Source organism: Aptenodytes patagonicus, chromosome 1 (assembly GCF_965638725.1).
Source record: "Aptenodytes patagonicus chromosome 1, bAptPat1.pri.cur, whole genome shotgun sequence".
NCBI classification, from domain to species: Eukaryota; Metazoa; Chordata; class Aves; order Sphenisciformes; family Spheniscidae; genus Aptenodytes; species Aptenodytes patagonicus.
In genome coordinates, this window is record NC_134949.1 from 2,064,969 (window position 1) to 2,084,924 (window position 19,956).

General features: G+C 40.1%; 1 protein-coding gene across 2 annotated transcripts in view; it reads left to right on the top strand.

Annotated features, from left to right (window-relative positions):
- The window catches only part of CHCHD3 (coiled-coil-helix-coiled-coil-helix domain containing 3), a 165,203-nt gene that overhangs the window by 96,550 nt on the left and 48,697 nt on the right, over positions 1-19,956 (top strand). For both annotated transcript variants that reach the window (XM_076346608.1, XM_076346701.1), the window contains exon 5: positions 11,218-11,301. In XM_076346608.1, coding sequence (XP_076202723.1) covers positions 11,218-11,301 — 84 coding nt within the window. The remainder of the gene's footprint in view (positions 1-11,217; positions 11,302-19,956) is intronic.

Below are 19,956 nucleotides of genomic sequence, written 5' to 3' on the forward strand. Positions count from 1 at the left end.
CTTTACCATGTGAATTTTTTGTGTATCTTGATGGGAGAAGGTCTTTTGTGAAAGCTGTAGCGTTCCCAAAACTGACCAAAATTATAATCCCTTGGCAATGCTGAGGTTAAATACATAAATATTTCACTGTTAAGTCATATGCCCCGTTTAAAAGATCAGCTTGTTTCTGAGTTACAACTTCTGTCTTAAATTATCTACTATTTGCAGTTCTTTTATTATCGAGCTGATTAGGAAAATATCTCTGTTTTGGAATAATGGTAAACAGTATGGCTGCATTATTTGAGACAGAGTCAATGAGTTTTGATGGTTTGTTTATTACTAAAGAGAAGAGTTCAATTTAACAAGATCTGATTTCCCAAAAAATACAAATCTGTTGTCTTAAAGATATTTTTAAGTAGTGCCTTCTTGAACATCCAAAAATGAAGGTACTGCTTAGATTGTGTCTTTCAAATTGAGAAACACCTGATGTAGTTACAAGTGATTCAATTTTTTGTCTTAAGCAGAAATCAATAACTTGAATAGCTGAGAAGAAATAAATGTGCTCTCATTTTGTATTCAAAAGTGGATTTACCTACTTGGGCATCATCATTTTTTGCCTTTAGTGGAAATTGGTTACCAGGATAACAGATTGAGCAGCCAGTTCCAATGATGCAACTTCTGTCGGAAGGAAATCATACCAATTCATGTATAATTTTGATCATTTGATACAAGAAGGATATTCGCAGATGAAAAATAACATTGGAGAACGTGTGGTCCCTGACGCTACTAGACCTCTAATAAACAGAGGATACAGTAAGTTTTCTATGGGATTTCAGATGAGATTGACTTTGAAGTGGGCTTCAGTGAGATGTTGAGTTTTCATTGCTTATATTAGCGCAGTATCTATAAGAATTATTTCACTGCTTATCTTCAATCTACCGAATCTTCAGTTTACAAGGCAAAAGACATAAGTTGTGGCTTTTAAAAATGTAATAATATAATATCAAAGTGTTGACAAATGATGCTGGATTCCTGAAGCAAGAATAAAGATTCCTAGATTGAAAGCTTAGAAGATGTCAAAATTTTCTCTAGTCTGACTATTTAGGTATTAGGCAACTGAGGTGCAAGTTACTTCTTACTGACTTGTTTTTGGATTTCAGTGGTGAACTGGAGTGAGAACACCCTCTGGAAGGGTGGTGGTTCCTTACGTTTTCCTTTGTTTTACATGATGTATTGTTTTAAAGTACATCAAATATTGGCTCACAGTGCTTACTAATACCTTTTCTTTATCTTTCTGCTGTTCATTTCATCCAGGAGTTTCAAAGTACTTCTGTAAAATTATCATTAGATCAATTCTGAACACAGTAAAAAGAACACAAATATTTTTGACTTACTGCAATAGCTGTATAGCAACAAAGATGGGAGTAGAACGTAGTCCTAAATCTGTTTACTGGCAGTTGTTTTTCCTGAATTTTGCATGATAATAGTTCTCTTGCTCCATTTTTAGAAAGAGAAATCCACTTTGGCTCATACGGAGCAGTCTATGCTTCTTTAAGATTAGTGGAAAACTGTACATATTTGACATATGACTGAAACATCAGAAGCTGTCAGAAATGGTTATAGACATTATTTGAATTTCTACAAATACATGGCAGCGGTACAGATAATCTTTAAAATGTTTAATCTCTTTGAACTGTTAGTTAAATGAAAAGCATGTATACAGTTTCAGAAATGTCATGCCTTTCTCTTATTCCTGTTGACATGCATATATGTAATACAGATTTGTTTAGCATCTCTTTTTTTCTTTGAACTATGATTGGATGGAAACATGAGGCTTTTCTGCATATTGCTAATTAATGTAATAGTCATGAATGTATTTTAATTTTTATTTTCAAGAAAATAAAATCTTCAAAATCTGTTGATTTCAAACTGAACAAACCAGATGGTTCACCCAGTGAGAAGCAGAGTTTGGTGATGGGTGCAGCTTTTCTTTGGTACTCATATTGCTCATTTTGTAGTAGCTTGGTACAACTGTGTGATCATTCTGTCCTTCGTTTTGTGGATAGGATCATAAAATAGAATCATAGAATCGTTTAGTTTGGAAAAGACCCTTAAGATCATCAAGTCCAACTGTAAACCTAGCACTGCCAAGTCCACCACTAAACCATGTCCCTGAGCACCTCATCTACACGTCTTTTAAATACCTCCAGGGATGGGGACTCCACCACTCCCCTGGGCAGCCTGTTCCAATGCTTGACAACCCTTTCGGTGAAGAAATTTTTCCTCACGTCCAATCTAAACCTCCCCTGGCGCAACTTGAGGCCATTTCCTCTCGTCCTATCGCTTGTTACTTGGGAGAAGAGACCGACCCCACCTCGCTACAACCTCCTTTCAGGGAGTTGTAGAGAGCGATGAGGTCTCCCCTCAGCCTCCTTTTCTCCAGGCTAAACAACCCCAGTTCCCTCAGCCACTCCTCATAAGACTTGTGCTCTAGACCCTTCACTGGCTTCAGGTGAAATAATTCAGGCTGGAAGGAACCTGGAGTCCTCTCAAGTGATTGGTGACTCAGTACTTACCTACTGCTGTTACTACTTCCCCTCCTTGAACTCTCTCTCTACACACAGAGTCTGGGAGACCTTGCTGATGAAGAAGGCGTGGTAGAGGTTGTTCAGTCTCTATGCTTGGAGGTTTTCAAAACCCAACTGAATACAGCCTTGAGGTACCAGGTCTGGCCTCTTAGTTGATCCTGTTTTGAGCAGGAACTACATGACCTCCTGTGGTCCCTTTGAGTACCTCAGCTATATGTGTTGATTTTCCCTAAATCATCCACCTCATTCAGCAGGTGTCCCATGTTTTCGTTGTTCAGCTTTTTACTTCTAACATGGTAATAGAAGCTCTTCTTGTTTAGACAAGAACATCAGTGAACTTCTGTCTTGATGGATAGCAACGCACCTCTGGATTTCAGCTGCATATTCCTGTGGCTTACATTAGAAATTGCAGTCAGTAACTCTTTTGTTTGACACAGTGTACATTTGGTTTTTTTTCTCCCTTGGTCTATAACTAGATTTCGTAAATGAAGCCTAATGTCACATGTTCTGTATAGACTAGATCCTAACTTGTTTGTAAATTCAAGTTTTTAATTTTCTCCATTAGCCTCTTCTCAATGTGATCTTTTTTATCTTCACTACTCATTCTTTTAGGACTTCACTATTTTTAGGAAATGTACTGTAGCACATTTACTGGTAATTACAAAAGCTTGTTTTAATTACAGTTGTCAAAGAATATGTTTTATGATGCATTATTGTTGCTGTTATTTCTAATTCATAACTATTCTCTACCTTTACAAGTGGAAATTAACATAGTTTTTTCTAAGCAATGTGTCTGGATCACTTTTTGTGGTGAGGAATGATTTTGTGAATAAGCGATAGCTTCAAAAAGAAATTATTTCAGGGGGAGGGGAGAAGCATATGTTCCTAAGAATATCCATAAGTTACTACTTTTGCCCATTCAGAATGATGTGTGTATATATGTTGAAATAGAAGGTTAAAATTGAAAATTGTTGTAATCCAACATATATTAAATGTGGAAATAGACAATCATTTTTATTGGGTCACTATATGCAGTGAACGAAGATTATAGTTTTGCTGACCATGATAATGTATACGAGTTACGAACCTTTTTCTTCTTAGATTTTATCAACATGCAGATGTGAATGCATGGGGCTATACGTGATGGGTGAATGTAGTCCACTGCGAAAGGGTTTCTGAGCAGAGCAATACAGTGGGTGTCAAAAGCTGAGTAACTGTTCCACAACATGACAGCTACAGTCTGTACCTGAGTGATGTGTCAACGAGCTCGTGAATTCACACCCTGCTTTAACCTGCAGATATGCTCATCCAGCAAACCTCAAGTTATAAAACAAACAGAAAATCTCCAGCAACATAATGGTGAAAGATCATTTTTTGAGATCTGCTCTCTTGCAGTACTGGCACATCACATTCATCCTGACCTGCCAGCAGTTTTCCTGCGAGATGGTTGTGCTTCTGCAGCTGCTGAAGGCCAGCCCTCTGCCGCTGCTTTCTTTTGCTTATTAATCGGTTAACCTTTTTTTCAAAGCACATGTGCCCGCCTGAAGGCCTGTAGATATTTCATGTGACCTTTCCCATGAGAAAAGCCCTCATTGCTGTAGTTAGCATTTCGTCGGGCAAATCCCCTTAGTCTTGTAAGCCTGTTGTGACAGGGTGCTCTTTCAGCCCCCGGACCTGATGCCTGGTTTCACTTGCAACCTTGAATGTGGCTTGGGAGACCCGCTCCCTTGGTTGTCCCCTTGCCTCGTCCTCTGACATTCTTGGTGGGGTGATGAGGAACTGACCATGAAGCAGCTTGGCAAGACCTAGGCAGAACACTTTCAGATGACTGACGATGATTTATAAATTTAGTGTAAAACTGGACTCTTATTTTGAAACAGATTACTCTGCCAGAAAAATCCAAACTGAAGCCATCTCAGGGGTGTTCTTCTGTAAACTCGGTGGATGTTAATGAATTTGGAGCTCCGAGTCTGCACCGAGGGGCAACTGTAAACCTGGGACTGCCAAGTGCTTCAAGAGCTGATTTTGAAATCTGCCTACAAACTTTTCCTAAACTACCTGATAATGGTTTATCCCCTGCAACTCCTTGAAGAATAGCAATTATACACTGCACGCCCCTTGAACCTTGCTGTATCCAGCTAACTGGATTCCTTTATTTATTTTTTAAAGATAATTATTAAACATATGTTCTCAGTAGGCTGCTTATTTGCTCTGTTCTACCCTAGAAAGGACGAAATTAATGTGTATCTGTTGTATCCAGCATGAGAAGGGTTCGGCTTCATCACGGGACTGCTCTGCAAATACCCCTGCAGCCGTATACGAGGCGATGCACAGGAATTTTTTGTAGACATCCATTTCTCTGGTGATGGAAACTCATACCAGTGCCGTACTAAATCCAGGCACTACTTTTGAAAACAAAACCCTGGGTGGCCTTTAAATCTTGGTCCAACTTCCTAGTGATTCTGAAGAACCTGTATTTAAAAGTAGTGATCTATTTTTGGACTTTAATTTTGGGTAGTCTTGGGAAGATGGGCTGCCTCTCAAAGGTGACCTTCTGAAACTGTTTTCTAAATAACACCCAAACAAATGCTTTGTTTATTAGAGTTACTTTGTGAAGAAGCAATGAACCTGTTCCAATATCTCATTTACAACTAAAGTGCAGCATTCAGCTAATTGAATACATGGCTACTGTTAATTATTTTGTTACGGCTAATTGATATTCACTGCGATGATGTTGCTGCGGCCTCATAAATATAGTATTACCTTACAGGTTTTTATTTCTGTAGTTAATTCTCCTCTTTTGGCATATTTATATTGTCTCCTGTATAAATGATTTTTTTTTTTTTCTTTTTAAACTTTGCTGTGTCTGTGTTACTGTATAAATGCCAGGGGTGGTAGCTCTATGGAAGAAACTTTTTTTTTTCCCTGACTTTCTTACTGGCCTACCAAATCTTCTAGTTATTTCACAATACAGGGAATGAAACCTTTGGATAAATGTATTATTTAGAATTCTTATGATCTAATATTTCTACTTTATCAGTGATATAAAATCTTTGCTAGGATCAGGGCAATAAGCAGCGTGACTATAATTCGCTTCTTGGCCCCCGTATCTTTAGTGCAGTAAAATCCAGCTGTTTTGATCACTAATTATCTTGGGGGGCAGGGAACCAAACCCAAAAATCAACCCAAAAAACTAACAAACTTTCCAGGGCAAAACAAACTTTCCAGGGCAAAAACTTGCATTCACATGGATATCTTTGGAACAAATGTTATTTGCATTACCCTGCTCCCTTTGTCTTTCATATATATAAATTTAGTGATCAGATACCGTTAAACAAATCCTTTTCTCTCTTTTGAATGGTGTTTGATCAGCAAGCAAGACACAGATGAAAAGAATTTAAACTCAGCTGGACCTGGAGGAGAGGATGGGTTTCATCTCCTCTGTTGTTAGCGTGCCCTTGACCTGTTGTGTTTTTACACCCTGAAAATTTCTGCGCTTATGAATCGTCAGTAATGGGGCAAGTGAATGAAGTCATGATGCTCTTGCATGGGTTTTACTATATCTTACTGGCTTTCCAAAGTCAGATTTGCTGCTTGGTTTCAGGTCATTGATAGAATCGTGTGAAACGCTATTGAATTCTAAGAACTAAGACTTAACCGAGTTCTCATGAACATTATGGAACATTAATTTTACGTTTTCTTTGTCACTGGCCTATTTAACTCCACCTGCACAAAAGGAATGTTCTTGAGTTCGCAGATATTTCAGGGATTGTGAGGTGGTTATACATAAAATATGCCAGTATGGGTAACTGTGCTAATGCATTGAAGTATTGTATTAGATATTTGGGTGAGGATGGTTTGGGGAGGCACAACCCGCAATGAATTTTTAGCTGTTTCTTTAACCACAGCAAGAGGCAGGTTTGAGAGGCGATACAGGGATTATCTAGAAGAAGCAAAACCATGATCAATGCAAAGCATGGTAGTTAGGCTGTAAAATATTTAGTGTAATAAGCTTTGGAAAAACCTGTAACTAGTTTTCTGTGGTGAATAAAGGTACGCACACCTGCGGGGCTACGACCTTATTGGCATCACGGAGATGTGGTGGGATGGCCTCTATGATTGGAGTGTTGGGAGGGAGGGATACAGGCTCTTTAGGAAGGACAGGCAGGGGAGAAGAGGAGGGAATGTTGCCCTCTGTCTCAATGACCAGCCCTCTATCTCAATGAATCTCTCTGCTCCTGGGGCAGAGCACCCCAGGAGCTCTGCCTGGGGATGGATGAGGAGTACAACCGAGAGCTTATGGGTCAGAATTAAAGGGAAGGCAGGGACAGGTGACATTACGGTGGGGGTCTGCTACAGGCCACCCGACCAGGAAGACCAAGCGGATGAGGCCCTCTATAGACAGATAGGAGCAGCCTCACGCTCACAAGCCCTGGTCCTCATGGGGGACTTCAACCACCCCGACATCTGTTGGAGGGACAACACGGCAGGGCATAAGCAATCTGGGAGGTTCCTGGAATGCATTGATAATAATTTCCTTCTCCAAGTGGTAGAGGAGCCAATGAGGAGAGGTGCTATGCTGGACCTTGTTCTTACCAACAAGGAGGGGCTGGTGGGGAATGTGAAGATCAAAGGCAGCCTTGGCTGCAGTGACCATGAAATGGTGGAGTTCAAGATCCTTAGGGCACCGAGGAGGGCGCACAGCAAGCTCACTGCCCTGGACTTCAGGAGAGCAGACTTTGACCTCTTCAGAGATCTGCTTGGTAGAGTGCCAGGGGACAAAGGCCTGGAGGGAAGAGGGGCCCAAGAAAGCTGGGTAATATTCAAGGATCACCTCCTCCAAGCTCAGGAGCGATGCGTCCCAACAAAGAGGAAGTCAGGCAAAAATGCCAGGAGGCCTGCATGGATGAACAAGGAGCTCCTGGACAAACTCAGACACAAAAAGGAAGCCTATAGAGGGTGGAAGCAAGGACAGGTACCCTGGGAGGAATACAGAGAAGTTGTCTGAGCAGCCAGGGACCAGGTTAGGAAAGCTAAAGCCCTGATAGAATTAAATCTGGCCAGGGACATCAAGGGCAACAAGAAAAGATTCTATAGGTATGTCGGGGATAAAAGGAAGGCTAGGGAAAATGTGGGCCCTCTCCGGAATGAAATGGGAGACCTGGTTACCTGGGATATGGAGAAGGTGGAGGTACTCAATGACTTTTTTGCCTCCGTCTTCACCGGCAAGTGCTCGAGCCTCACCACCCAAACCACAGAAGGCAAAGGCAGGGACTGGGAGACTGAAGAGCCGCCCACTGTGGGAGAACATCAGGTTCGAGACCGTCTAAGGCACCTGAAGGTGCACAAGTCCATGGGACACGATGAGATCCATCCACAGGTCCTGAAGGAACTGGCGGATGAAGTTACTAAGCCACTATCCATCGTATCTGAGAAGTCGTGGCAGTGTGGTGAAGTTCCCACTGACTGGAAAAGGGGAAACATAACCCCCATTTTTAAAAAGGGAAAAAAGGAAGACCCGGGGAACTACAGGCCAGTCAGTCTCACCCCTGTGCCTGGGAAGATCATGGAAGAGATCCTCCTGGAAGCTATGCTAAGGCACATGGAGGACAGGGAGGTGATTCGACACAGCCAGCATGGCTTCGCCAAGGGCAAGTCCTGCCTGACCAACCTAGTGGCCTTCTATGATGGAGTGACTACATCAGTGGATGTGGGAAGGGCTACAGATGTCGTCTGTCTGGACCTCTGTAAGGCCTTTGACACGGTCCCCCACAACATCCTTCTCTCTAAACTGGCGAGGGATGGATTTGATGGGTGGACTGTCCGGTGGGTGAGGAATTGGTCAGATGGTCGCATCCAGAGGGTAGTGGCCAACGGCTCAATGTCCAGATGGAGATTGGTGACGAGTGGCGTCCCGCAGGGGTCCGTATTGGGACCGGTACTGTTTAATATCTTCATCAATGACATAGACAGTGGGATCAAGTGCACCCTCAGCAAGTTTGCAGATGACACCAAGCTGAGTGGTGCGGTCAACATGCCAGAGGGACGGGATGCCATCCAGAGGGACCTGGACAAGCTGGAGAAGTGGGCCTGAGTGAACCTCATGGGGTTTAACAAGGCCAAGTGCAAGGTCCTATGCCTGGGTCGGGGCAACCCTCGGTATCAATCCAGGCTGGGGGATGAAGGGATTGAGAGCAGCCCTGCCGAGAAGGACTTGGGGGTACTGGTGGGTGAAATGCTGGACGTGAGCCAGCAATGTGCACTCGCAGCCCAGAAGGCCAACCCTATCCTGGGCTGCATCCAAAGCAGCGTGGCCAGCAGGTCGAGGGAGGGGATTCTGCCCCTCTGCTCTGCTCTGGGGAGACCCCACCTGCAGTGCTGCGTCCAGCTCTGGAGCCCTCAGCATAAGAAAGACACAGACCTGTCGGAGCGGGTCCAGAGGAGGGTCACGAAAATGATCGGGGGATGGAACACCTCTGCTATGAAGAAGGGCTGAGAGAGTTGGGGTTGTTCAGCCTGGAGAGAAGGCTTCGGGGAGACCTTATTGCAGCCTGTCAGTACTTAAAGGGGGCTTATGAGAAAGATGAGAACAAACATTTTAGCAGGGCCTGTTGCGACAGGACAAGGGGGAACGGCTTTAAACTAAAGGGGGGTAGATTCAGACTAGAGATAAGGAAGACATTTTTTACGCTGAGGGTGGTGAAGCCCTGGCCCAGGTTGCCCAGAGAGGTGGTGGATGCCCCATCCCTGGAAACATTCCAGGTCAGGTTGGACGGGGCTCTGAGCAACCTGCTCTAGTTGAAGATGTCCCTGCCCACGGCAGGGGGGTTGGACTAGATGACCTTTAGAGGTCCCTTCCAACCCAAACTATTCTATGATTCTATGATTTAAATGGTGGTGGACAGGGCTGTAGCATGTGCTCCCTGGCACTACACTGAAGATGAAGTGGTTGGCAGAGGGCAAGGTTTGCTTCATCCAAGTAGAACTAAAATTTGGCTGTGTGCTTTTGGTAGAGCAGGGATTTTTTGGTGACGTTTCATTAAAAAAAACCTGAACAAACAACAACTTCCAAGTACTTTTCTGCATTGTTCTAAATTACAAATATGCCTGTTTTGCATGCATTTTTCTGCATTCTTTCTATTCACCATTATATAATAAATATAATTTGACTTTTTGATTTTTTTTTTACATGCTTCAGGATATAGAAAAAAAGGTAAGTTAGTTAAGTAAGGAACAACCACAAATCCAAAGTTATTATTTTATTCTGCTGTCTGCAAAAAAAGTTCAAATCTTGACAAAGAGAATTAAGTCCTGTATCTATAGAACAACTATAGCACAATGTATGGTCTAAGTAAGTTTTCTGACATGCTTCTATGAGCGTGACCTGGAGATATCATCTTAAATAGTAAGAGTACAAGAGTTTACCATTTTACATGATGCTGCTACAGTAGGAATTTTTTGCACTTGGCTTTGTAGTATCAGTACCTGGGTGAAAATAGCGTTAGAGGTAAATGACTAATGTTGAATAGGCAATTGCGGTAATGACCACTGATAGTTAATTATTAGTCACTAAGGATATTTTATTATTAAAACATTATGAGCCTGGAATGAATCTGCACTGATAATTTAGGCATTAAATCCTCCATAGCTTGTTAAAAATCATTTGTCTAGTATTTCCTGTGGAGGACTTGTAGCTTTGTATGTATTCTGTGTGCTTGTGTGCTCTTTACATGTATTTTAAAATTCTTAACGAGTCCTCTTAATACTGCATATTAGAACGTACCACAGATGAAAAGCCAAAAAAATGTCAGCTTGCTCAGTAGTGCTGGAAGCAGTGTCTCTTAAATGAATACTCAAGTCATATTAGTATTCAAAAGAGAGATGTTCACAATTCTTCTGTATTATTTTAAGTTACTGGACATGGGAGTGATCCTACAGTAAAGGGTTTCAGCTTACTTAGTTGGATACTTCAACTGATCTAGGAGTTTCCAGATTAGAATAGTTACTAATTAAAGAGGACAGCAGAGTTTTAGATGTACTTTTTAGATCTGCTTTTACAAATATGTAAGCATTTGGTTCTTTCCAAACATTCATGTGTTCAGAATTAAGCACATGCTAAATACATTCCTGAACTGGAGTTTTAGAGAAAAAACATCTACTTCAAAAGAATTCTTTTTACCGCTGCTTACAAATGTATGGATGCAAGTTCAGCTTTTCTCATGTCAAAATGTCCAGTTAGTAACAGTTAACAAATAAAGTTAAATATTCGGCCTCTGCATGTATTTTGTTCAGTAGCTTGAGCAAGTTTCCTTAAGTTCAAAAGTGATCTGCAAAGTTAATTTAAAAAAAAAAAGAAGATTAATCTCAGCAGGATATGCTTGGCTTCATCTTCATGACGTTTCCAAATACATTTGGACAAACTATGGCACAGCTGTTGAGGAGGGAAGGAAAAAACCCAGTACAATAGACAATCTCTTTACATTTTCAATGCAGCAATCATCATCTTATTAATGTACTGTTTGGCAAAAACTAATAGACTGCAGTTCTCAATCGCTGTATATTCCTTACTGGTACAATTTATAGTAGATGTTTTGCTTTGCAAGTGATGCTCTTTCTTGATCTAGTTTTATCTTTCTATTTCTTTTTTTAGGCCAAGCAGCTGGAAGAGAAAGACAGAGAACTGAAGAAGCATGATGCCTACTACAAAGAGCAGCTGGCTCGACTGGAGGAAAGGGTAAGCCTTCTTTCCCTTTTAATGAAGAGTTCTCTGTTCGTTTCTGCTACTGACTTTCTAGTTATGTTTTACCATTAAACAAGATGACTTTTCTAAGGAGATAAAGATTAAAACTGTGGCCGGAGGGGTTTTGTGGGTATTAACTGCTACTGTTTCTGGCTTAATATTGACAAGATGGAGGCTTTAATGTTGAGAATATTGTTTTCTTTACTAAGTTCTCACATTTTCAATGAGTTTTCATCTGTCGCAGTAATTACATACAGAGGAATAATCCAAATGAGGTTACTTTTATACCAGCACTGATCAAGAGCCAGTGTAAGTGAATGAGTAACACCAAGTAGTCTTAAAATTGCATGTGAAGTGTGAAGATACATACTGAATTTTTGCTTTCGTTGCGGTCCACAGTTGCTTTCCTTGGGCGGAGGTAGTGGTTCCTCCAAAAGCCACCAGTATGTGGAGAGTTTAATGTTAATTGCAAGTTCTTTATGCCATGTTTAAAAAGCATTTCTGTGTCTTTTTTCACAATAGACTTGATACTAAACTGTACAGAACAGTTTGGTAAGCTGTGTGACATACTCACAATGTTTTAACATATTGCTGTTAACATACTTATTCTTTATAGGATGGTATTTTGTAGGATGTTAATTTCAAATAATTACTGCTGTCATCGTTTTCTAGATCCCGGGTTGGTTGTAACCTTCAGCCTGAATACATTTGCCTCCTTTACACCTCTGCCTTCTTCCTGAGCCTACCTATTATTGATTAATGTGGATTTTTTTTTTAGTTTGTTTTGAAAACAATATTAACAAGATATATATTCATTTATGCAGCTTAGCAGGATAGAAGAAAACCCCTTGTTTTTACACATTAGGAAGAAGAGCATGTTGCATGAATTATCAGTGTGTATAATTGGTCTTAATGAATATTTTAAATAGAGGGCATATCAGATACTGTCTCAGTGTTTTGTCCTACCTTTTTGAAGATGACATTAATGAAGTCCATGTTCTTGGCAATGAAAAATAGTTTGAAAGGGTGAGGGTAAATTAGTTTAATGATTCTAAAATGGTGCATTATTTAAACAGTTAAAAATTAAGATCCTTCACAAAAAAACTCCCCACAGAATAGCTTCCTTATTCTCAAATAACTGGCTGGTGTTAGAGGAAAAAGCATCTGCAGTATCTCATCCAAACTAGCTTCTTATGGGGTAGTTGTACCTCTGCACTTAGTTATCAGCCTTCCATTTTATTGTTACGGTGCAAGTAGTACTGGAGTAATTCGTGGTGAAGGATGTGTGATAAACCATGATTCTTTGTTTGAAAGCTTTTCTTTTACCTTTTTAAGGTGCTATGCAACAAATAAGATTTTATTCTTAGTTATTTTTAATGTTAAAGTAGGTCGCCGATACAGTGCCTTTGCTTGCTGCTGTTAAGTGAGGACTTCCAGTGTAGAATCACATGTTAACATGCGTGTGAATATATTGTCGTTGTGTGCAAGTGAGATAATGAACTTTAAATAACTGTGAGTAGTACTGAGGTGTCGTCCCCCAAGTGATGTGAAATGGATGAACTCTGCCATCTCTTGCTTTCCCTTCTTGCACTTGGAATTCTCCAGGGCTACAGCAAGTGGTTCTGAATTGACTCTCTTATGCCATGGACGATGTTTGCTCTGTCTTCAGAGTGGGGCTCTCGTGATATTAAGGCTTGTCTTTTCATTCTGACTTTTTATTTGTAAGCTAAGAAACCTTTGCTTTGCCAGGTTGTCATCCAATTTGTTTTCAAGGTAGATGTGCATATCTCTTCTACACAAAAAAGAGTTGTTCGAGCTCCGAAAGGAGGTGACCTCTGTGCTCCAAATCTGACTTTGAACTTTTCCAGAGATGTGGAGATTACAGAATGAAAAGCTGCAAAAGCAGAGAGGTCATGTCTCCTGCAATCCCAGCTTCGCTGAGGCTGGTGCCTGCAGCCGCTAAGGTCATTTGTGAGTTTCAGAATTGGTGATTTTTTGAGCACTGGGATGGAAATAGAGGTTGAAGAAAAAAGGAAGGTCTGGCAAGGCCTAATGTTCTGGAAATTACAGAGCACAGTAATAGGCTGCTTATTTGTTCCTAAACTTGTCCTGATTTCAGTGAAAGGTACACAAAGTCAGAGTATAGGCTGTTCAGCAGAGAAAAGATCAGAATGGGAGGTAAGATGGGAGCGGAGCAAGTGGAGCTCAGAGAAGTAATGTCAGTATGAAGAAACGTGCAATATGAGTCTGTCACCTGTGACAAAGAATGCTAATTACATTCTCAGATCATTCTTACATCAAATAAGCACACTTTAAAAATACTTCAGTTATGCGTATGTGGTATTTCTGTCTTGCATCATTGAGTGTCAGAGCTCATCTGTATGATTAATTGGCTTTTTGATTACTTGGCTTTTTCAATTAGAAGCTTCGTATTTGTGTTCTTCGATGCTGCTGAAAAAACAATGCAGACATTGATAATAAGGGGAGACGACAACAGAACAGATTAGTGTCAGCACAGTGTGCTCCTTATGGAGAAAATTATTATACATATTCGGTGCCAGATGAAGTCTGTCAATTATAAAATATTTCAGTGACTGAGTGAAGATGCTCAACCTTTTCAGGGGATTAATACAGGACAAAATAACTGTGCACCAGTGACAGCTGTGATACTAAAACATAAACAATTCTATTCTCCAGGGCAATATCTGTTCATAAATTTTGGTTTATGTGCTAAAAACCTTTTGATACTTTCCAAAAACCCAGTGATTCCCCAACAGCTGCCAGTGTTTCTAGGTCAAAGATAGCACATAAGCTATGAGTTATTACATGCTCCACAGCAGCAAAGCAAAATGAGATAGTTTAACAAAGGAGTTAAAGAATAACCTTCTCATACTGTATGTCTGACTAGGATGTAAAGCTGTTATTTAAGAGTTCGCACATTAAGCTTTGAGAAAAATTTGTCAGTGTTTTTCATTGTCTGCTTACAGGCTAATGGTGCTTCTTGACTACAGCAAAAAACCCCAGAGACAGCAGTATTCAAATCATTGACATATGTGTACCTTACACTGCCTTAATTATTTACTATAATAAGGTGGCGTTAGTGGTATTTTACACCATTTGATTTTTCTTCTAAAATAGCAGAGCAAGAAAAAAGCAAACTCTCATCTCAGGCAGATTGAGCCGCTTGCTACCTGGAAGAACAATCCTATGGCCTCTTTCTCTAACATTGTCTCGTGTGCGTATCCCCACACACAGAGTCACACGCTTCTGTCCTGTTACATTCATCATCGTTCTGTTCAGCTCCTCCACGTCCATCATCCTTCCATTGTGCCACTGGTTTCAATGTCAATTCCAAGCCCCAGTGGCTATAGACTTCATAACCATCTTTGCATCTCTAATGTCGCTGTGATGTGTAGGTTTTAGTCAACATCAACAGTTGCATTCATTTTGTCTACGGAGCAGCTGACGCCCTGTCGTTCCTTCACCCAGTTGTTTTTGCCTTAGAATATTTTTGCTCCCTCTTCTGCCTGTAGTTTTGGCATCATGCAGGCATTCATGATGAGGTGTTTCTCTGTGTGCTTCTGTCGCTTCAAGAATGATGCAACTCTCCCTAGTTCAAATTTTCTTCAGCAAATCCAACTATTTTCATGTCACACTGCTTCATAATACTATTATGCATCATTACGAGAATCATGCCCCTAGTCATAGGAGCAGAAGGAAATTAATTTTAATACACTGCTGTATGACACAACTACTTAGTTTATCAGTGTGAATAAGCAAGATATGCATCCCCATATTAATCAGAATATTTCTTGCTCGAGCTAAGTTTCTATGCTTGTGAGTTTCCTAGAAATACTTTCAGTAAGTATTGACTAGTACTCATGTGAATATGCGTACGGTGTAAGGTAATAAAATGACTCTGTTAGCATTTGAAGGTCTCAGCATTATGTTAGATACGCTACAGACTTAGCAGTCAACAAGTTACTGCCCTGATAGTTCTTCCTTGCCGATTCTATAATTTCTGTGCACGCCCTTGCTGACTTTAGTGGCCTTTGTGCAGGGAGACCCCTGCACCATACAGGGCTTAATGCCAGATCAGAGCCTGAGAATATAGACATAAGTTCTGGAAATGTGATCCTCTTATCTGCATCCATTTTTTCATGACTTAAATTTTGAGGAAGGATTTGCAAATCACAGGTTCAGCACTTAATTTGGGGTTTCTACTTACCATGTAGGCTGTCAAGGAGCATTAACCTTAAGGTAAGATGAGCACACAGAGCACAAAGCTGTGAGCTGATGGCACATACTATACCAGGTGTTAAATAGTATTATCCATCCTGCTTGCTACAGCAAATAGGATTTCACTATTATGTGTCAGGATTTTCAGAGAAATCAAATTTACTAGACACTAAACTGCCATCCTCACTGCTGAGCAGCTTTATTCTGGGATCTTGCGTTCATACTAATCCTGTTGGTAGGAAATACTTATACCAATTGTGTGGGGAAATTATAATTTAATGATCTCTTCCTTTTTTCTATTCAAGGCTTAGAATGGACCAACATGCTTTGCAGTGATAGCCCCGGTGCTCAGAAAAGGAGATGATATACAGTTCAGCTTCACAGCCAAGTATTGGCTTTTTGTGGGTGTTTATAATGAACATAAGTGCTAAGATGCAAACAATGCGCGTTCCCCATTTGTTCAGATGCTTCAGAGTCTTGTTTACCTTTTCAAATCTCAACAACTAAATAATCAGAATCTGTTTGCTATGTTTTTTGTAAACTGTGGTTTGCAAGATGTAGATAACAGAGGGGGACTATTATAAAGCAGTATAATAACTACAAACATTTTTATTCCCTACAACATATTTTAGCAGTTTAAACATTTTTGTTTCTATTTGTTTTAAGTTATCAGTCTGTTTACTTTCTTCGATCTTGCGTGACTGTATCAGCAAGAATTTCATAACCAGAGGATGATTCTGCTCTCACCTCTTGTGTTTAGAAGTTTGTATTCGCTAGAACAAACATGTTTACTCTCCACACATTTGTACTGCATTCTTTCATGTCTTTCAAAATCAAATAGCAGTGAGCTAGGTACAGTGTTTTAAGACTTGAGGCTGGATCCAGTGAAGTAGGAAACGGTTTTGTCTGATGATAACAGTGTACTGAGCACTTAGGGGAGACACAGGGAAAGCTCAGCAAACCTTTTGTCATTGTTCCCATGAAGAAATGGAATTAGCTCTAGCACAGAGCTGACAGACTTGCTAAGTTGTACTTGTTGATTAAGTGCAACATGTGCTTTCTTTGTTGGACACACATAATACCAGTAGGTTTTTCCAAATTGTCCACTGCCATACGAAATACCGCTCAAATAGATTTCTAAACATAAGGTATACCAACGGGAATAATCACCGTGTTCTACATTTGCTTTATATTTTGCATCTTTCTTACCATAGATGAGTAACGCAACCTTTCGGTAGCAGCTTTAATGTGTACTGCCAACATCTTCTTTGAGAACATGGTCTGTAAAGGAATCTCTTATAACTTCCCCAACTTTCAGAGTTTCTCCAGTTTGCCTCTATGGAGATGCTTCGTAGTCCTCTGTCTGGAGAGGTGAATTTGGTAACTGTGGTACAGCTAAAAACGCTTGGTTTTTTTCTTTCTTCTGCTATTTAAACTGATGCTTTCAGTAATACCTGCGTTGTCTTTGACCTAACCAAACTCCGGTATTTCAGAAAAGACTTGCTGAAAGGCAGTTTGCAGACCTTCCTTCTCTAAATTCTAAGTGGGTATGCCTATGTTATATCACTTAACAATAATTTTGCATTTTAACCAGTAATTATAGCATCAGTCTCTAAATATCCATGACTTGAAAGAAGAGAATTCCATCTTTCTTATTTCCCATCCATTTTTATGAGATGTTCTCAGTGGTTCTTTTTTCTTGTTTCTGTCTATCTGTCTGGCTATCTATTTTTCTCTCTCTCCCTCCCCATATCACATATATACATATATATATATATATATATAAAAAAACCCCAACCCTGTATATCAATACATAACCCTATTTCCAAACATTTTTCAGATAGAAGCAAGAAAATATATTATGGCTTCCATTTGAAAGATACTACTGTATATCATATCATGTAATTATTAATGAATTGTATTATCTTTGTGAAGTTATTGTTGTCTTTTTATATCTGTAAAGTTATTGGTGTTTTTTCTTTTTTTAAATGGCTGCGACAGTGGGTTCTTGCAGTTTTCCCCAAATTGGTGCAGCAGGAGACCTGAGTATAAAATCAAGATATATTAATTTCTCATTTTGTACTTGGGCCAGGAGACTTTTCTATGTCTGAGCTCATATGCTGCACCAATGAGATAAAAGTAGGAGTTCATCAGAGTTTCCCAGAGCTTTGTATTTCCATACTGCTCATGAAAACCACCCTTTTTAGTACTGACCAGAGCGTAATGTTTTTGTCAGTTTAGCATAATGAAGCTGTCAACCCAACCTGTGATCTTGCTTCGTGTTGCCAATATTAGAAAATTCCTCTCTTCAAATTTCATTATATTTTAGGGATAGAGCTTTTGTTGAATGCTTCTTGCCTGGCAGGTTGAGATTAGGAAACTTGCTACCAATTACAATATCTGAAACCTCAACCTGATTGACAAAGACAGACTGAGCTGTAGCCTTCTGACTGGAGTGCTGCGTTAATGCGCTACCTCCGTATCTTGCCGAGCCACAATCATTATTCTGAACAATTGTTTTTAAGCCTTGATTTCATTTTTTTTTTCCCTGCTCATTATCTTTTATTTACCATTTATGAATAAATAGCTAAGATGTTTGTTATTAAATACACACCTCACCCATCTATTTTTTTTCCCCTAAGCCCACCAAATATGCACGGTGTTTTCTTCTGAGACATTTTCCCATTAAAAATACCTGTTTCGGTCTCATCTTTCTCTATCACATATCCAATCAATAGCAATGCTGAAATGCGGCTTAATAACAAAATAAGTTGTTCCACGCTGAATAGTAGGTATTGATGTTTCTCTAAATGTTTGCTTATAGATTATTTTTCCATTCTGTATGTGTGGCCTTATATAAATGGAGACCAAAAAAAGTCCGATAACTAATATTCCAGGCTTTTTTCCCCAGTGCAGTAAGACGCTTGATAACTTCTAACATGTAACCACTAGTTTCGTATAGGTTGTTTGCAGTCCTTTTTTTATTTATCCAATATGTGCAAAACCATGGTTTGGAATGGTTTTTGATTTTTGGTACTTTAAGTTTGGGTCAAAAGATGAATAATTCCATGGTTTTGTTTTGTAAGAATTCGCTGAAGACCTAGGGATTATGGTATACTGGACGCTAACTAGTAACTTAGAGTCCTGCAGCAGGGATGCGTTTATGTGATCTTTCAAGACTTTTCAAATATGCTGTGCTTTTTGTAATTTTTTTTTCCTTTATTTTATCTCTATTAGTATCTCTCTCTAACCCATCATCATTCTTACAACTTTCTTGTCCTGAGTACATTCTGGTTTACTACATTTTTCTCGCGTCACTGGCCAGAACTGGCTCTGATATTTTCCCTCCGCTCTTCCTGCTATATTTCATTATGCTTTTTGGCCTAAAATGCTGTTTTAAACTCACCCTGAAGTCCCTTTCTTTGCCTATAGGATGCCCCAGTGTCGTTTCCTACAGAATTTCGGCACTGACATTTCCTCAGGTACGGGGGAAGGCATTTTTTTGAGGTGTGGTTGCACTGTCTGCATTGTGCAGAGGTACGCTCAGAGAGGTGGGATAGACTTTGATTGGAAATGAGGATGCTCAAAACCTCTAAAATTCAAACTCTTAGAGATTCTGGTAGTTAATAAGGGATTTACTGACCCAAGAAACAGGGAAATAATATTTTTCAAGAATTGGCTATTTATATAGTGCTTTGTGTTTATCCAACTATCATGTAGCTTTGTAAAGATGATTTCTCTCAAAAACTCATTTCTGTTCCTGCAGCTTTTAAGTCCTCACTGCTTGAATTGTATTTTTATTTTCTTAACTTTTCCTCGGTTATACAATTATCACCGCTCTGGATCTCAGCATTACTGACCTCCTACTGTACTTGAAGAATAGGAATTTATTTACGGTCCCATGATAACTGGTCATCACTAATCATTATTTTTCTCTGAAAGTGTTTCAGTTTATGTTAAAGTCACTTGAATCTTGGTGCTTGTGAAGTCTGAACACGTACTCTTCCTACGAATGAAAAATACAGATGGGGATAAACTGTGATGGGAGTGGGAACATATGAGGCAATACTGAAAAACAAAGCAGTCGAAAAGCAGCATGTTGGGCAGCTCCTTCGCTCTCCCTCTTCTTTATTCCCGTGTCCAAAATCATGTTGTCAGGAGAGCCGGATAACGCCTTTCCTCTGCCATCGCTTGCCTTGTCTGATGGAAGGACTGGAAATCGCAGCGAGCGGGACCTGACTGCGTGTGCGGCGTGGGAGCAAGCGCTTCTCTCCCGTGGGAGGGCTGTCCCACGAAAGCACGTTCCGGATCCTAATGAGGCTGAGCAGGTTGTTCATCCAGCACCGCTCACTTTTATGAATACAAATTAGTGGATGCATACAGTTAAACATAAACATGTAGCATCGCCTA